A 12,014-nucleotide genomic window follows, 5' to 3' on the forward strand; every position below is an offset into this window, starting at 1 on the left:
CGTCTCTACCGTTATTGCGCAACTGCAGCTGATACATCCCTCTTCGCCTTTCTTCGTTGTCAATTCGTCATTCAACCCACGTTTAGAAAAAGCCCGTCAATGGCGACAATCCCTTAAGTGCGCGAGCAGAGACGGCCAAGAATGCGGCAAAGAGTGTCGCATCTGGAGTGAAAGGAATGGCGCAAAAGGTCACCGGTGTAAGTTGAACTTCTGTCGTAGAGCCCAAAATTTGTCCCACGTCAATGTGCGGGCGGCGGGAGAGATGGATTCATTATGGACAGGACCAAGCAAATGTTCTGGGCTGGAGGTATGGAGGACAACGTCGCTAGAGTGCTGGGCCGGAGGCAGAAGATGGGAAATATTTCTAGCGACTGCTTTTCGGGAAATTGAAGCTGACTCTCTGCCTCTCTGTTCCGAATTGCGCACCAGCAGGGAGAAGCCAAACCCGATGCCATGGACGTCGAAGGGAAAGCGGAGAACGAGCAACAGGCTGAACGAGGTAGGAAGGAGGGACTCGCGAAGAAAGGATCGGAACAGGGCGGTCTTTAAGTGAATGCGCGAGGGTAAAGACGAAATGTTGTACATTGTACAGTCTGCATGAATGTTAAGCAATGTGTGAACCGAATAGGCGGTTCCAAGGGAGAGTTTCTGTGAAGAAAGGAAAATGCAAACTGTCAGTTTCTGCTAGTAGTACGCCTTGCTTCTTGTCGCAGGAATTTCGCGAGCCTACCTTCCAGCTCCATGGCTCTGCGTCTACTTCGCGGCTCAAGAATCGCGAATCCACAGCGACAGTCGGGTGATGTCCCATTCAAATTCTCTTATTACCTTCGTACCCCGCTCCCGTTTCAGCTTCCTGTATCCGTCTCCTCACGTCCTCAGGTACACCGTTCCATTCGCCGGTCTCGATTGGTCGTGCTTGCGAAGTAGCGAGCGAAGCTGTAGCGGGTCGAGGTAATCTTCTCTGTTCTTCGCCGAGAAATAACCGCTTGTACATTAGGATAGACGAGGCTACGAGGAATGGAGTAGCGATGATGATCGTGCGGATCCTGCATCGACGGTGATGATTGGTGAGTTGACTGATCCGATTAAAGATGAAGAAGTTTTGGGAGAGCTGTGTAGCCAGGAGACTGACCGACGACCGTCTGCCGAGAGCTTGGCCATGTTATCGAGCTGTACGGGAGAGCGGCGGAGATATCGAGGATGGGGAGAGCGCTGAGCAACCTCCCTCTCGCCAACTTGCAATTGCCGTTGTTTCCAGACTTTCGTTTCTCGATCTATGAGTACGTGGACGTGAGCTCGCAACAAAGATCACTCGCGCTCTGGACTCGTCGCTCATCACAGACCGTCTAAATTGACTGCACGAAAAGATTCTTTTATTCATTTGTTCGAACTCTATAGAATGCTACCTAGTGCCCAGCTTATTTCCCTCCGTCGATTCCGAAACTCACTCGCTTCATGACGATGATAATGAGGAAGATACTGCTGAGGACTGAAGCGCAAGCGAGAGGCTTTTGTAACAAATCGACGAGGAGGGGGAGATCGTATTCAATCTAAGGGACAATAGCATGAATCAGCATACTGTCTCTCAGGAAGGTTCGTCGTGCTCGGGATCTCCTTCGAGTCACAGCATCAGTCGGGGGAGAAAGAGAACTCACGAGTACGTTTTCCCCGTGTCGATCGGTGCAACCCGTCTTCTCCATTACGACAGTTGGTCTCCCAATTGAATCGAGATAGGTCTTGACTGTAGTCAAGGGATGTTGTTCCACCGGGTAAGGTGAGATCGCTCGAACGTTACTGTGAACAGCAGTCAAGACAGGCCCGGTGAGACTTGTATCCCAGACTGAAGAAGAGGTCACTTACCGAGCACCCTCTGGTAGCCTGATTTCCAATCTGACTTTATCGACCGCAACATCCTTGATTGGAGTCAAGAACGGTACCGCCGCTACATATTTCGGTCCCTCTCCACCTTTCCTCACTTTCAACCATTCCTGTAACGGCAAATCGTACCCGATCGTGAACGAAAAGTTCCATCCTCCCAACAAGGGGTACCTCGGCGTGAGTTCGAGTAAAGCGGGAGAAGCCACGGAAGCCGAATTCTTCTTCTTCTGCTGACTAGGGAGGAATCCAGAAGCAGATGGAGAAGTGGATGGTCGGAATCGAGAGGTAGAGACGTTTCCGACAGAGTCGTAGTAGTAAGCGGCGTGGGCGTGAGGAGGAAGCGAGATTGAGAGGGAAGTGATCGCGAGGTTGTTTTGTCGTCGCATCATGGTCGCTTTCTGATGATCGATTCGAGCAAAATTGCCGTCGAGTCTATCGATTCGATGGCGTCAATGTCCTATAGCTATAACACGGCGAGCGGGAGCAGACACTCACGCAGGACCAGAATTCGAGAGCTCAATATTGTCCTGAATCGCCAAGTTCGAGCCCCAATGACTCAATTCGACGATTCGATTCAAGTCTCGGATAGAAGCGACCGCTTCGGGTTGTTGATAGTGAATCGCGGCGATCTGATTCAGAAAAGCAGAGTTCTCCTTTTCGTGTCAGAACCGAATGTGACATGGATGGGGGTGGAAAGGCGACGTACCTGAGGTCCTAGATTCGCTACAGAACCTTTCGGCGTAAAGGTAACCATCGCGCTCCCTTGAGCGTGAGCTACTGCGAATCCCTCCGGTTCCTTCGCACTCAAGACTCTCGGTGTCGGGGTCTTCACTCTGACCTTGAACTCTTCGATCCTACTCTTCTGTTCTGTCGATAGTCCAGCTAAGGGAGCGAGGAGGTCTCCTTCCCACATGAGGTAGATCGACTCGGCATTCTGAGGCAACACTTCGGGTTTCGGTTTCGAGGCATGAGATAGAACGGTAGAGATCGTCACGGTCGCCTTGGCGTCGTCTTTTGTCGAGGGAGGAAGGGTTAGAGAGTAGTAGTGGATATCGCTGCAAAGGAAAAACGAGAATCGGTCAACTTGGTCCGGTTTGACCTCCAGCGATGGTCCCAACTTCCGTTCCTCCCTTGCTTGCTATAGGAGTCTCCCGCTCGCTCGTTGCGAAGAGCTCCCCTGCGAGATTGATCCGAACACGTCCCAGCTCCACTCGGATCTTCAGAAAATTCTCTCGACCCATGCAGAGACAGCACTCACTCGTTACTTCCGATCGGTACTAGATCGACCTTTGATCTCTTGCCTCCTTTCCCCTGTGTCGCTTCGAGCCAACCTCCCGTCTTTCCTCCATGTTTAATCCCGACAACCCATTCATCTCCTCCTCGCCCTGCTTCTCCCGCTTTCACCAATTGATAAGTTGTACTGGATCTCGTCAGTGATCCCCCTAGCTCGATCGAAGTCGAGACTTGTGTCGGAGAGTATGCGGAAGTTGAAACTGCGAAGTGTTCTTGTCGAGAAGCGCTGATCGGGGCGATGACCGCAAGCAGTGGTAGTACGAGACTTGTCCACGGTCTCATCGCGTTCGTAGCGGTTGGAATGAGACGAGTAGAGCGTAAAGATTGACTTCGAATTCCGTCGCTCTTTGGGCGTTCCTCCGCCTGATCTCTCCCACTCACTTCGATTTTCGGTCCAATTCGAGAGGTGCAGTCATCAACTGACACGCAAGTCAACATCCGTCACTTACCTACTGGAAAGCCGATCGATCTCAAAGCACGCCCTCAGCAAGTGTTCTCCACATCCACCTCTTCCCTCTCAAAACAGCTCCGATCGAAGGCGGATCACTCTAGACTCATCGAGTAGAAGTCAACACAACTCCCGACAGCGCGACGTGGACGATCGAATCCCTTCAACGATCTGTGCTCTTTCCGTCCCCACTCTTACCTTCCTCGATCTCTTTCAACTTTTCCTGCATGACTACCTCTCAATCTCCTCCAGATCAAGTACACGAGAAACCTGAGGTCGAAGGCCCTGTCAAACCAGCTAAGAAAGCCGTAAGCCAAGTTGGAATCTCTTCTTCAATCCCGTCTCGCAAAGTGTATTGACTCCCTTCACTCCCTCCCTTGCAGCGAGTAAGCACTGCTTGTAACCGATGTCGACGCAAGAGAGGTCGTTGTGATGGAAAGAAACCTGTTTGCACGAGTTGCCTGACCGCCAAAGTTGCCGACGAGTGTGAGGTGAGTTCTGAATTCAAGTCTCTCCTCGATCACCCAGCAAAGACTAAGAAAACGAGATCCCCAGTATGAATTGGGAGGCGACAAACGGAAACCGTACACGAAAGCCGTTGTTCAAGCGATGCAGCATCGTATCGACACTCTTGAAGCTCAATTAGCAACTTTGACCGGTTCCTCAACTTCGGCTAATCCAGAGCATGACCTCGATCTCAATTCGACTACTTCCGCTCCCGGACCACCTCCAAGCAACGACACTCGAGCCAAGTCCCCAACAGCGATAAATTATCTCGACAAAACTGCTCCTTCGATCTCGCAAACTGGTCGACTCGACACGTTCCAAGGAGGCCTCGCCTTGAACGCTCACGGAGAGTTGAGGTTCTACGGACCGACTTCAAGCTATCGAGCAGTTCTCGCCGATTCGTCTTCGATTCTCAATACGCCGACGACCGTTCAAGCTGTCAGAACTTTTTCGTTGACTCGAGCTCCGATCCCAACTGCTGCCCCAGCCGATCCTTCCCTCCCTCGTCGTCCTCCCGAGCTTTCTCACGACCTCAAAGCCAAGATCCTCTCACTCGCCTTTGAATATTGTTTCTCTCATTACAACATCGTCCCGGAAGCCGCGTTCTATCAAGATTTTCAACTGCACCCTTACGAACGAACCCAGAACTATTCACCTTTCCTCTTGAATACTATCCTCGCCGTGGGTTGCCGTTACCTAGACCCCGACGTGGACGAGTTTGATCCGGAGATATGTGGATTGATCGGAGACAAGGAAACGAGGGGAGATGGTGAGTCTTGTTGCTCTCAAGCTTTGTATATCACTGGCTTGATGAGCTTACTCTATTCCCACTCGCTTGCCAGTCTTCATCACGTATTCCAGGTACTTGCTTGATCAAGAATGGTATTGTCCGGCGGAATCAACGATTAGAGGTTTACTCGTGTTGGCGCTACTTCACGCTGGAAGAGGATTCGAGTAAGGACAATCCCCACGCCCCATCTGCTTGACCGAATACTGAATTCTTTCTGCACAGTGGACCTTGTTTCGTCTTCCTTCGTCTCGCGTTGTGCTTGACCGAAGATTTCGGTTGTCACCTCGGAGGTCATCGATTGAACCCGATGGGTAGCGGAGTGCAGATGTCTCCGACCCATCTCGAGTCGAGGAGGAACTTGTTCTGGACTGCTTACTCTTCAGACGTTATCGCATCAATGTGTGAGTCCCCCTCAAAGTCTGATCTCGCACGAGCTTCATCTGATATCTAGCTCTACTTCATGCACCTTCAGATATTGGACGATCAATCAGCTTCTCCCCCGACGAAATCGATGTCGAACCCCCTCGAATCATCAACGAAATGGAGTTTGAAGGAATTCCGTATCGATCTTCAGCCTTCCATTGGTCCTCGAGATTGATCTTTATCGGCTCGAAGATTATGACGACAATTTACTCGCTCAAACCTGGTATCACTCTCGAAGCGAGGAAGGCATGCGTTCCCGAGATTCACCTCATGTTGGAGAGTTGGTCAGTTTCTCTCTTTACTCTTTTTCGCTTCGGGAAATCGAACCAACTCTCTCGATTGTGAAAACAGGTATCACGCTCTTCCTTCACACCTCCGTGCCTCTGGATCGGATCCAAGGAAAGCTCCGCACCCTCATGTCATCGTCCTCGTTTGCGTCTACCACGTGATGCACATCGCTCTCCACCGACCCTTCTTCCGTCGCCACTCTCCGAACTCGACTAACATCAGCACTGACAAATGTCTTTACGCCGCAACGAATATTGTTCGACTCGTCAAACTCCTGAAGAATTCGGCGGGACTGAAAAAGGCGGCTCCCGGAATTCAACATTGCGCTTTCAACGCTGGAACGATCCTCGCCATCTCGGCGGTCGAAGATGGAATCTCGGATACTCCAGAACTCGACGTCGAACGAAGGCAGAACGCTCGAAAGGATCTCAAGTTCATCGTCGCGAGTTTGAAAGAGATTGGAGTGACTTGGACTACTGCAAACACGAGTGCTGGGGTACTCGAAGGTAAGTCTTCCGGTCTGAATCGATGAGAAAGTACCCGCTGACGGTGTGCTTGCTGATAGCTCTCATGTCGCAATGGGAAAGCGCAACCGCTCACCATCAAGCATCGACCTCGGCTTCCTCTCTACAAACACACCAGCCGCTTCCTCAAGGCGAATACCGCTTCCCTCCTGACCTCGAAACGGAACTGGGTCCTCCTCCGAGCTATCCCCCGGCTCTTGCAAATGCTGAACTCCCTCGACTCGAAGAACCTCATTATCCCTTGAATCCAGACGTCTCCGGCTTGGACGGCTATGGGATCTCGGCGGTTGGAGTCAGTGCAGCAGGGTCTGGATTCGGATTCCTTCCGAATCCTACTTCGCAAGAACAAGGAGGATCTTTCGAGCATTCTTTCGGCGCTTCTTTCCCCTTCATGTTTCCCTCGTGGACAGCAGAAGACAACGAAGGGCCTCTAGATTTCTTTGCTCTGCTCAATGTTCCCGAATGTGAGTGCCTATCTGCCTTCTCCTTTTCTTATGAAGGACTCTCGTGACTGACTCGCGTCCTTCCTCAGCTGCTCGTCAAAGTCGAGCCGCTTCACCGGCTGCAGCCACGTAGTCGCAATCTCCAACTTTCTACCCTGTTGTACCGGAAATGCAAACGAAATCTAGAAATGCTATAGAGAACAAACGAACGAGAATGCGACGACAAAAGATCAGGAGAGGTTAACAACTATAGCAGTGGGTTTCATCTGTACACCGTCGTGGAAGGAGGGAACGCCTTTTCGTCATCCTCGAACTCTTCTTCCCCTTTGATTTCGACTTCGACGCTGACGTTTACAGCCGAACGGTCAAACCGTACGGCGAGATCCGGTCGTTCCTGGTTCGTCCTCGTCCTTCTTCCGTTCAACTCGATCGAGTACTTGTTGATCTCGCTGTCGAGTTCGCGCGAACCTTTTTTCGAGTTCGAGAACCTGGAACTCTTTGTTTGGGAAGATCCAGTACTGTTGGGAGTTGATTCGATGGCCCGCCAGACGAGTAGTGCAGCAGTCGGGAAGCCTAAGATTGCGAAGCCGTAGAGGGGAATCAGCACGACGCATTGAGACTCCGTCCCGCGGGTGAGAGAAGAGGGGTTGAGAGCGGCGAAGATCCCAATTCCGACGAATATTGAACCGAGCAAGACGAATGCGACGACTGTCATGACGAGGGTTTGCCAGGTGCGATGTACTTGCTGACGAGCCGAAGCTCCCGCTCGGTCCGCCGAGAGAACGGTCTGACTCTCCTTGATCGTTTGACGGAGGGAAGACAGGAATCCGAGGGCGATGGTGACGAGGACAATGACGAGGATGAATGCACTTGGAGGGAAGAGATGTCAGCTGGCGAGCCCTCGTTGTCACCGAGGAGAACTTACGAAACGGCATAGAAGGTGAAGACTTGTCTCCAGGACTTCCACAGCAACGATTCTTGATGGAGAACCTTGTCGATGAGCGGTAGTGCCGGCGTGAGCTTGATGATGCTGATGCGGGTTCCTGTAACCCACTCGCGCGAGAGCCCTCCAAGAATATCGTCGAACTGCGAGTAGGTAGCTGCGACGTTTGAGAAACGTTTACCGCCGAGGATTCCGAGTGGTAGGATGACGGAAAGGTAGATGATCGGTGCGAGGATTCCTCCGAGGTTGTTTGCAATAGACCACCGGCGCTGATTCCGCGGCGACGACGTGATGAGGAAGTTCGTCGCCAGAGCGTGAGCAGCGAATGCACCGCCGACCCATGCTGATGCCCTGCGTAACGAAAGGTGAGCCGATGAAGGAGAAAGGAAGTCAGTCCAAGCTCGACCCTTCTCTTCCGCGCTCACGTAGCGAAAGATGAGGAGCTTACCAGCACAGGAAGATCCAGTACCCGAGCTCCGACTTCAAGTCCTTCCGGAATAACGATGCGCATTGCGCAATGAAGAATTCGAATACTGAGAAGTTTTAAGAAGAACCGGAAGATTGTCAGCTCGCTGTTCGAGAGGCACAGGACATGATACTGTGCACTCACGCACAAGCATGATGGCAGCGATGATCGACCATGGTAACGAGAAGTGAGGCTTGATGAGATACTCTGGCGAGTGAGTGATCGTGTAAAGGAAGAAGATGCGTTTTTTGATGCGTATTGCGATGGAGACGAGGACGAGGAGCAGCGTCCTACCCAGTCGAGAGAGATAGAGACGAGAGGTGAGATTCGTTTTACTCAGTGGAACTGGACGGAAGATGAAAGTGACTCGGGACTCACGCTCCTAGAAGTATTCCGAGAACGTAAAGCTGAATTATCGCAGCCTCCGGAACTGTCGGCAAGAATTGATCCTTGACATAGCGACTGAGAGCGATGTAAGGGTTTTCCGACGGGTCGATAGTCGAAATAAACGTCAAGAGTTGATTCTGAAGTTCAGTCGACATTGTTGAATCTGTTCTCGTTGATGCTTGGGCTTCGCTTCGAGGGTCGAGTCGAAATATGGACTGTTGGTGGATCACAACCACAACGGAACGGTGTAGAGGGTGAATGAGATCCAGCGGAGCAACTTGCGAGATCGAAGAGGTTGCCTCAACTTTCAGTCGCCGATCCTTCAAACGGAGTATCGCCGTTTTGTACGTGCACAGATTCCGCTTCTGTCGATCGCTTGCTCTGTCGAGCTAGGGTTCGAGTCGGCACCTCCACGAGTCGAAAATTGGAAGGGCGATTGAATTAATCGAGCGTGAGGGACTCGAGAACTTCCTCTCTCGTCGAGAGTCGCATCTCACCTTGCCGCCGAACAAAAGAGCACTGGAATCGAAAGTGAAGGGCATGGAGGCCGAGGGAAGGAAGGAGAGAAACCCGAGACCGAGCTCGATCGCGAGGAAACGTTTGTTTGCCGGCAGTTTCTTTCGTCGCGAGTCACTGTGCGCGAACGCAATGCTAGAGCGCAAGTGAAGGGCAGGCACGACCATTGGCCTGTCATCTGTGTCGCTTGGTCCCAATGGCCGTACAGTACGGAATGACTCGAAATCCTTCGCAGACCCACCACAACGGCACTCCTTTGTTCTCGAAAGTCAGGTTTCAGTGAAATCGTGCTCAGCTACGGATCGATACTCCAAAGGTGTTCTAGGCGAGTCTGCAACAGCCGATCTTGCCGATCGGTCTCGCCTCGAGGTTAGCGCGGGGGAACAAAGGGAACTGAATCGGAGGCGACGGAGGGGAACATCAACAATTCGCCTTCTCGGACGTTGACGCACACAACATGGCAATGTCCTACTCAGCGCTGACGATCACTGACTGTATGGCACCGGGAAAGAGTAGCACTCATGTAAAGAGTGGCTTCGAAAGCTGAGCAGGTCGAAGTTTTCGACTTCGGATCATCAGGCTGAATCGTGATAGAGAAAGAGCAAATGCATGTGACATATGACATAGAGTATAACGAGACAACTTCCGACCTACAACTTTGATGCACTCGACAGAGATTCCCACTTTTCCAGCTCAGACCCTTCCTCCTTTACTAAAACGTCCACCGTAACGTTCACTGCCCCTCTCGCCGACTTTCTTCCATTCAGCTCGATCGAGTACTGCTTGGTAGGATCGATACCGGCGTGCCGTTGTCGAGAGCGAGAACTTCCCGAACTTTCGCCCGATCTTTCGCTCTCCGTCGATTTTGCATCGATTGCCCGCCAGAGGAGGGATACCGAAGTCGGTAGGCCGCAGACAGCGAAAGCCCAGAGAGGACCGAGGACGAGAATCTCGGCGGTGACTGGGTGTTGCAGCGAATCCGGGGTGACAGCAGAATACAGGGAGATCGAAACGAAGACGCATCCGAGGACGGCGAACGCTCCAATCGTCCACTGTAAGGTCTGGAAGCGCACGAAAGATCTCATCAGTCATTGTATCCCTAGAGAGAGGTGAAAGAGACGCACTTGATACGTGATCCTGATTTGCTTGGTTGCGCTTCTCGACCCTTCGACACCTTGAAGATCCCGCGCTGTCTGCCTGATCCTCCTACGAAGCGAGGTAAGATAGAGAATTGCGATAGTCGTCAAAGAAGTCACGAGGATGAAGGTGAGAATCGAGTACGCTCCATACGTCCATTTCCATCCCAAAACGAGCGATGCTTGCGAAGCTTCGAGCTCTTCGACGAGAGGCAGAGCTGGAGTGAGGGCGAGGATGCTGAGAGGTTGTCCTGGAGTCCAATTCTTCGAAGCGTCTCCGTGTCGCAGTAGGCCGTCGATTTCTCGGTACGTCGTGATTGCGGAGTGAAAGTTTCGTCCAGTCATAATGCCAAGGGGTAGAATGATTGCGAGGTATAAGATAGGCGAGAGAATTCCGGCGTAATTCGACACTTTAGCCCATCTCTCAATCTTTCGGCTTCCACCTCGTTCTCCTGATGCTTGAACGTGAGCTAAGGAACGAGACGGCGAGACTCCATGCCGCGAGTTCTCCTCCGACGAATCCAGTCGTCCTGTTCGTATCTCACAATTAATCAGCTCGAGGTAAATGAAGAGGTTTCAAAGAAGGAGCCCACCAAACTAGGCAAACCCAGTAACCAAGACTCGTGCGGATATCCCCCTTGAACAGATTCGCACATGCGAAGATGTACCCCTCGAACAGCGCCAGCATCAAGACCGCGACTGATGACCAGCTGAGCGAGAAATGAGGTCGAATCAGAGTCGGCGAATGCGAGATCTGGAAGAGCCAAAATATTCCCTTGTACCATCGAACGAGCATCGATGCGACGACGAATAGGAGAGTACTATGTGGAGTTGAGAGCCGTTGTCAAACCGCAAACTCAAGTCGAGGGGAAAGGGGAGAGACTCACGCTCCAAAGATCGATGCGAGCACATACAGCTGAACCAATCCCGAGTACGGTATGTCAGGAACGATGGCGGCTTTGATGTAGTCGGCTAACGTAACATAAGGATTCTGGTCCTTGGGTATCGTGGAGATGAAGGAGAGGAGCTGTTTTTGCAGATCTTGAGCGCTCGGGAGGCCGGCTATTGATCGGAGTAGAAGGAGAGTCGAACTGGCAGGAGGAAGAAAGGGCGACGGAGGCGAGGAAGACTTGCATGCCGGCTAGCGACTCCGATTTAGCCAGCTAGAAGAGGGGAACTTGCGGGAGAGAAGAAAGGGTACGCTGAGACTCGCGTCAAATGGGAACTGTGCTCGGGACGAGGTTAGCGAAAGATACAGGAACGATCGAAGAGAGCCAGCGTCAACCAACTGTATAAAGTCCAGAGCTTGGCGGTGGACCGTTTCAGCAAGTCGAACGGATGGCGACCATTGACGCGTTCTGAGCACCAAAGTCTAGCGCGTAGCGACAGAATAGTTTGGATCCTTTGGCCTGACTAGCAGTCGAAGGGGGACGACAAGAAGGGGAGGTTCGAGCATCTTCGAGGGAGGGAAGAAAGGGAGTCTCCTGCGAAACCCGAGCGTGTTCGATCGACGGCTGTGCCCCGCTTGAGGAACAGCAAGAGGCTTCGGCTCGATCGTCTACCGCTACTCTGTCCGTGAGAGGCGAAGTAATCGGTGAAGCTTCAGAGGCCTGTCGAAAAATGTTTAACCGTTGTGATTAGCTTTAGGGCAGCTATGATCGAACTCTCGTCCTTCGCGAGGGTACTCACGAGTGAATATCCCAATTGCGATATTCCTCCCTCCCGACACGGCAACTGAATCGCAAAGTTCCTTGCCTAACTTCTCGTCCTGATTTGATTGACTTCGATCCACCTATTGAGAGGCAGACATACTCACGACGAATACAACGGTGGATTTTCGCCGCCAGAAGTGCGCCAGAAGACTTGGTAGGGGGGGGGGGGGGGGGGGGTTTTTTTAAAAGGGGGTTTTAAAAAAAAAGGAAAGGTCACCGGTTGGTGTCTTTGACCGGGGGGCGTGTATTAAATGCATATT

At 52.0% G+C, this 12,014-nt stretch overlaps 4 protein-coding genes across 4 annotated transcripts; 1 reads left to right on the forward strand and 3 right to left on the reverse strand.

The window, feature by feature from the left end:
- Positions 1-1,418: 1,418 nt before the first annotated feature.
- OST1 (dolichyl-diphosphooligosaccharide--protein glycotransferase subunit OST1) lies at positions 1,419-3,453 on the reverse strand (the record flags this gene model as incomplete). Its single annotated transcript, XM_076635517.1, has 6 exons — positions 1,419-1,550; positions 1,656-1,794; positions 1,861-2,310; positions 2,374-2,507; positions 2,585-2,933; positions 3,137-3,453. The coding sequence occupies 6 exons, from the start codon at positions 3,451-3,453 to the stop codon at positions 1,419-1,421; spliced, it is 1,521 nt and encodes a 506-aa protein (XP_076484502.1).
- Positions 3,454-3,846: 393 nt separating this feature from the next.
- Positions 3,847-6,727, forward strand: JCM6883_000008 (uncharacterized protein; the record flags this gene model as incomplete). Its single annotated transcript, XM_076635518.1, has 9 exons — positions 3,847-3,927; positions 4,003-4,110; positions 4,175-4,895; positions 4,969-5,080; positions 5,139-5,317; positions 5,389-5,623; positions 5,691-6,133; positions 6,193-6,615; positions 6,684-6,727. The coding sequence occupies 9 exons, from the start codon at positions 3,847-3,849 to the stop codon at positions 6,725-6,727; spliced, it is 2,346 nt and encodes a 781-aa protein (XP_076484503.1).
- Positions 6,728-6,856: 129 nt separating this feature from the next.
- JCM6883_000009 (uncharacterized protein) lies at positions 6,857-8,545 on the reverse strand (the record flags this gene model as incomplete). Its single annotated transcript, XM_076635519.1, has 5 exons — positions 6,857-7,463; positions 7,520-7,888; positions 7,986-8,070; positions 8,148-8,293; positions 8,382-8,545. 5 exons carry the CDS (start codon positions 8,543-8,545, stop codon positions 6,857-6,859), a joined length of 1,371 nt encoding a protein of 456 aa, XP_076484504.1.
- Positions 8,546-10,466: 1,921 nt separating this feature from the next.
- On the reverse strand, positions 10,467-11,104 carry JCM6883_000011 (uncharacterized protein; the record flags this gene model as incomplete). Its single annotated transcript, XM_076635520.1, has 3 exons — positions 10,467-10,572; positions 10,636-10,863; positions 10,930-11,104. Coding segments are annotated over 3 exons (509 nt in total), but the record flags the coding sequence as incomplete, so codon positions are not given.
- Positions 11,105-12,014: the final 910 nt, after the last annotated feature.

The sequence above is a fragment of the Sporobolomyces salmoneus genome (assembly GCF_050403485.1).
Source record: "Sporobolomyces salmoneus JCM6883 DNA, S_salmoneus_JCM6883_v1_ctg109, whole genome shotgun sequence".
Taxonomy (NCBI): Eukaryota; Fungi; Basidiomycota; class Microbotryomycetes; order Sporidiobolales; family Sporidiobolaceae; genus Sporobolomyces; species Sporobolomyces salmoneus.